The 6000-nt window shown below is 39.3% G+C and overlaps 1 protein-coding gene across 1 annotated transcript; it reads left to right on the top strand.

Moving 5' to 3' along the window:
• Nucleotides 1-2198: 2198 nt before the first annotated feature.
• Nucleotides 2199-5479, top strand: LOC128790981 (cytotoxic T-lymphocyte protein 4-like). The gene is made up of 4 exons (XM_053948229.1): nt 2199-2256; nt 3445-3795; nt 4262-4371; nt 5309-5479. The coding sequence occupies exons 1-4, from the start codon at nt 2199-2201 to the stop codon at nt 5477-5479; spliced, it is 690 nt and encodes a 229-aa protein (XP_053804204.1).
• The last annotated feature ends 521 nt before the right edge of the window (nt 5480-6000 follow it).

The raw sequence follows: 6000 nt of genomic DNA, 5'->3' as shown, positions 1-6000 counted from the left end.
TCTGTTATCAATACCTTGTTCCATGCTGTAACTGAGCTGGGAAGGATGGGAACAGTGAAAGTGAGGTCTTATTTGGAACAAGATCTCTTCTGCTGCATGATCTACCTGCTGTCTGCATACATTAACTCAAGAGCCAGAGTCTGATTAGGAAGGGTAGAAGGCACCATGGCAAGGTAATCATCTATTGGAAAGGATAACCAAAGGCAGCCTGGGCTCACTTGGGCAGTGAAGACAGAGATGACTTCAAGAGACTCCACAGGGAGACATGTTGTGCTTTACTTAGAAGAGTAATTATCATACCACAAGGCTCTTAAGGAGGAACAAGGGTAAAAAAGAAAAAGTTGTGGATCTGAAAATGTACCCTGAGAACAAAACAGCCAGGAAACAAGATGAATCCCACTGGAAACAAAGCTTGCTAGATCAGTCTCAAACAGGAGAGAGAGGAGTGCCAGAGTGCTGCCTGTCACTCTAGCAGGGCAAGATTCCATGGATGTGTGTGGCATGAGCACTGAGTTTTACATGGCAATCCTTTGCCACTGTTTAGTGGCTAATTGCACCGTCAGTTTACAGTCTCAATCAATTATCAGGAGATGACACCACAGTTGATGAAGCTCAAATGCATTATTTGTTTGCATGCAAAACCCAAGCTCAAGAGATACAAAGGGCAGATAATTTAGTTACTACTCTGGATATGAAAATGTCAGGTATATCCTAGTAATTTCTTGCCATAAATCTCACTGATATTCTAGTACATGATGTTGTAATAGCATTTATTTTACATTTAATATTAAAATTGATTTAAGCTTGTCTAACCAGTAATACAGTATGTGCCTGTCTCATTATTAGGATGCAGTTTTTCATTTTCCCATAGCAGTATTTTTATTTACCATCAGTTCTGTTTTGAATGCTGGTTAAGATTAAAATGACTGTGAATCTGTCATTACAAACAAATATTGCATAACCTAGGTATGGAAGCAGTAAGCTTATTTATATCATTAGGTATTTACGTGATTTCAAGGCTAAGTATTTATCCTGGATCTTTGGATTGGGCTGGCTAGTGTTCAAGAACTAATGCTGTTAATTTTTCTAGGTCACAGTGCAAAAGCAGATCTTCACAATCTACTAGATCTACATATATAAATAATGAAGCACCTTCTAAAAGAACTTCTCAAAGTCTGGGTAAAAATAAAGAATGCCAACCTTCAGGATAACTGAAGTGAACCCTCAGTTTTTTTGGAATTCTTTAGACAATGATTCATGGGTGTGACAGCTTATCATATAAAAAAGCAAAACAATTTTCAGAGCTTACATGACTTTTAAAAGGTCCATGAGCAAAATCTGTTTCACTGAGATTTGAAATGATGCAGGTGCTCTAAGCAGAGATAGCAATAATCAAAGCTCCTGCAGTGTTTTTCATCTGTTGATGTCAAGGTAGTTAGGCAGTAAAGTCCGTAGGTAGCAAAGTTCTGTATAGATGTGAAAGTCATTAGCTATAAACCTAGATAATTTTTTCTTGGAAACAGGAAAGCTTAAATAGGCCGGGTTATGATTCAAGTCACATTGCTGATACAAAAAGATGAAGTAATTGCAAGTATAATCAGTATTTTAAAGGGGTAGCAATCTTTAAACATCAAAAGCACTAATATTAAAGCAAGCAAAGAAATTGGAGGTGGAGGCAAGTCCTCCATAAAAAAACTCGCTTGCAGGGATTCACTGTGCCACATTAGGCAGAAGTACAGTTCTCTGCACATTGCCCTGGTAGGAAATACCTGATGATTGCTAAAATATTAAGTGCTATGATTCTGCAAGCTGGCACCCCCAAAGGGCCTGAACTGCTCTAATGATGATTACCTTTCCTCCCACAATTCTTAAAGCAGAATGGACGGCAGTTTCAGATTGAATATATATTTTCCATCTGCAGAATAGTTGTTTTTGTTCATGCTGTTTGAGGTTAACTGTGCACGTACTAATCAAACCCACTGCTTCCTTTCTCGTAAAACCAAAACAAAGCTTCATACTACTTTCAGGTACAGCATCTGGGATCAAAGCTATATATATACACACTGTCTCTGTGTGGGTTCAAACATTTCGAAGATTCAGTATCCTGAAAGGTGTCACCTCTTTTCCAGTCCTGAGAGTTCCAGTTTGTTCTTAAGTCTGAAGGCATTAGCACCTTCAGCCTCTGTCCCAGCACAGGAATGCTCTCAATATTGGTCACCATGGGCTTTCTCTGCACAGCCACTGCCATTGCTGAAGGTGGGTAGATGAAGGAGGCAAGGTATCTGGGGTTGTTGACTTGTTTTCAGTTTCATGTCTTTGCAGGAGACAGACTTGGTACAACGGGGAGAGGAAGGTGGCATAGGACTAATGGGAGCGAGGTCTTAGTGCACTGCAAGGTGTGTGGAAAACCAGACACAGACTTTAGAGCACTACTATCTGCAGGGCAACATTCAGAGTAGCTCAAGAAGGAAGAAAAGATCTTGAAAAACCAGGCCCTGCAAGTGAAGTTGTGACAGCTGAAAACATGGGTATAGAGGTTTGAATGTATGGAGAAATTCTACTCTTCATCTGGAATTCCTGCATTGCAGAACTGAGAAGACAAACCCTAACCCAAAATGGACTGATATAAAATGAGATTGAAAAAAATAATGCTGAGTCTTCACAGCTTACTAAAGCAAAAGACAGTGCCATCCAATCATGTGTCATGATTATAGAAGTTGCAAAAAGCTGTCAGTGAGGTTATACATAGTACAGTAATTTTCCCTTAAGATTTTTTTTTACAGTCTGTTCATCAGGCTTTGTTGTGTGCTGCTATATTAGCTAGGGGTATATATTGTTGCTATACTGTGGCTTGGGAGTAGCTAGTTAAAAATAAGAAGAAAAAAGATCAGAAACAAAAGTATGCAAACAGATTTTCTATTCAGTTTTACTCTTACTTAAATAGTTCTGTTCTATGTTCCATACAGGATGTCAACTTTTTTGTTCCTAAATGTAAACATGTTTATTTCTACTAGGCAGAAATTGTGGTTTAAAAGCCTGATTTTAAATTTCAAATTTCAACCTTACCATCTATAGTCTATTTTTTTAGTTTCTTAGGTATACTAAGAAGTTTGTGCTGAGGGAAACTGAAGCATGTGGGTCATTAATTGCTCGACTAAATGGGCCAAATAACCTACTATCTAAGCAACAAGTAATTGCTAAGATTTATAATATAATTTTTAGTAAACAAAGCATTTCTTGAGCTTTTTAAAGAATATTAATGCACTGCTAATGTGAATTGTGGTCTTGGAGTCCTTTCTTTGAAAACAGCATTTCTAGGAATCACCCTAGAAATGGGTGACAGGAGGTGGCAGAACTCCTTTCCTACTCTACAGGTTTGAAGTAAATGAGTCCAGATCCTTTACTGATAGTTCACTTACCATCACACTCTTTACTTCCTTACAGTAATGGAAGTGACTCAGCCAGCAGTTGTGCTGGCCAACAGGCAAGGAGTTGCCAGCTTGGTGTGTAAATACAAGAACATCGGGAATGCAAAGGAAATTCGAGTGACTTTGCTTAAACAGATTGGTGACCAGATCACAGAAATCTGCGCTTCATCATACACTACGGAGTTTAAAACATTCTTTGTGAAAAAGGTCATTCAGTGCCATGTTACGCCCGGCCAAAACAATGTGACCCTCACGCTGGCTGGCCTGCAAGCAAATGACACCGGGCTTTACATTTGCAAGATGGAGCGGATGTACCCCCCACCCTATTTTATGAACAAGGGAAATGGCACGCATCTCTATGTCCTTGGTAAGGCCAGCAGGTTTACAGTACTGTGATATTTCCAAGTTAAGGGAGTTGCTATTACATCTCAAATGTCTTCAGAGTTCTGTTTGTAAGAAGTGAGGGTAAATACTGGTTTCAGCACTGAAAATCTTGATTAGCTTTTATTTCTTTCGGATCTCACTGCACACACCCAAAGCAAGCATAGTCATAGCCATGGAATGATAGCATAAGCAATACCATGCAGTGTACATGTATGTCTAGGCAGTTAGATACAGAAGTGCAGAAGTGTCAGAGTAAGGTGTGAGCTCTTCTACAGATAAAGACTCTTTTCATAGGAGGTTGAGTAGGCAGCGATTCAGAGCTCAGTCCTGGTGGTATCTTAGGATAGCACATGCTGGAGAAAAGCAGTGTAGAGACTGACTCACTGACTCTAGGGCCTTCCTTATGAGGCTCTTGTGTGACATGACATGTGTGATATCATATATTTTAGATCCAGAACCTTGTCCAGACCCTGCCATATATCTCTGGGTATTAGGAGCTACTGCCTCAGGATTTTTTCTTTACAGTATCATCATCTCAGCCATTCTTGTGGGCAAAGCGGTAAGTCCCATCAACTCAGCCCCCTTCTGCTAATAATATCCCTTTGTGTGGTGAGAACAAGGAGCAAGAAATGAGAACAGGGAAGAACACTGTAAACAAAGCCAGTGGTATGCTCCATTTTACAAGTGCAATGTTATTACAATAATGCAAAATAAGAGAACTTGCTGGAGCTGCCACTTACATTTATTTATGGCTCATTTGTGTTGCCAGCATACTAGAAAGCAGTCAGCTTCCATCAACTGGACTGAGCCTTGGCTTCGGGCTGGATGCTTAAAACCAGGCAAAGTCCTGCATGCTTCTGAGATTGAAGGCAACAGTCTTCATGTGTACTCTCATTTCACAAATTATTCACATAAAATCCCAGAATTTAATCTTTTTCCTTTTCTCATCATTCACCGCTGTAAAGCAAATTTAAACAGCTTTCTCCTTGGACGGGGCAAGTGTAACTTTAAGTATTTTTAATTTCACAGTTAGAAATGTCTGCACAAAAATATGCAAAACGTAAGCCTGGGTTGCCTTTTTCCACAGGGGTCTGCAGCACTCATAGTCTGTTAGAAATGAACCTGAGCTTGAAACCAAACAATGTCTCTCTCCCATATTTTTCAATCAGTCTTTGTCCTTAGAAGTTAAATGAAGCTGTTAGGTATGAACACTCCTAGCTTTGAACCAACACTGAATTCTGAAGCAGAAGCACCTTCAAAAAGCCAAATGAATGGCAGGACTCTATTTTTTTTTTTTTTTTTTGTATAAATAGCCCCTGTACATCCTGATCCTCCTTCAAATGCTCTTAACAGGTCTTCTATAAAGAGGCAGAGAAAGGTGTCTAGAATACATTTTACTCAGCAAAGGAAGAACATCCATCGGTTTCTCTAATTGTGCTGGTCAATGATTATGCTGTGATTGCTTGTTTATTTTACTTTCTTCCCATATGTTACAGATAAAGAGAAGACGATGTCTCACTACTGGAGTCTATGTGAAAATGCCTTCTGAAAAGCTAGAAAAAAAGGTGATTCCATTCCACATCACTGTTAACTATAACAAGGAAAGAGAGAAACCATTTCCTAGCTGGGATGGAGACTCTAATAATTCATTTCAGTTAAAGAAATAAATTAACTGTCCTTTTACAAAAAGTGTACAGAAGGTGAGAGAATATTCTTTGTAACTTCTACAGTTTGGAGGAGAATAAATAGTGTATGTATTCATATTTGAAGATTAACCCTATCACATAAAAATGGCAACATTAGGCCATTGACTTTTTTGAGATGTATTGTACCAATATGTAATATATATGTGTGTAGCATTAAGAGCTATTGCTGTTGCAGTTGAGCATCTTACTGTCAAATTTCATCATGCCTACTGATCAACTGAAATCCAAACACTATTATGACAGAGACTTGTGTGCCATCACAAGGCTGATCCACAAGTCTGGGGGGCAGAGGTAGGAGAGCACACTAATGTACAAAGGAATGTTGACGTTTTTCCCTGCATTGATATTTATTGGTTCCATTTCTGGCATTAGTGCTCTGCACTTCCACAGAGGCCTCCCCATAGGCTGGCACTGATGACACTGCTGCTCTTGAAGCCTGAGTGGCATTGTGTCCCAGAAGTGCTGTGATGGAGCTGACTGAT

This window comes from Vidua chalybeata, chromosome 7 (genome assembly GCF_026979565.1).
Source record: "Vidua chalybeata isolate OUT-0048 chromosome 7, bVidCha1 merged haplotype, whole genome shotgun sequence".
Taxonomy (NCBI): Eukaryota; Metazoa; Chordata; class Aves; order Passeriformes; family Viduidae; genus Vidua; species Vidua chalybeata.
The sequence above is the reverse complement of the archived record's forward strand: the minus strand, read 5'-3'. Positions and strand labels throughout refer to the sequence as shown.

What these genes read in the sequence shown, in the direction of transcription:
- LOC128790981 (XM_053948229.1), top strand. Translation starts at nt 2,199, where the DNA reads ATGCTCTCAATATTGGTCACCATGGGCTTTCTCTGCACAGCCACTGCC. An exon ending in AGCCACTGCCATTGCTGAAG is followed by an intron (nt 2,257 to 3,444) that starts GTGGGTAGATGA and finishes ACTTCCTTACAG; the next exon opens with TAATGGAAGTGACTCAGCCA. An exon ending in CCATTCTTGTGGGCAAAGCG is followed by an intron (nt 4,372 to 5,308) that starts GTAAGTCCCATC and finishes CATATGTTACAG; the next exon opens with ATAAAGAGAAGACGATGTCT.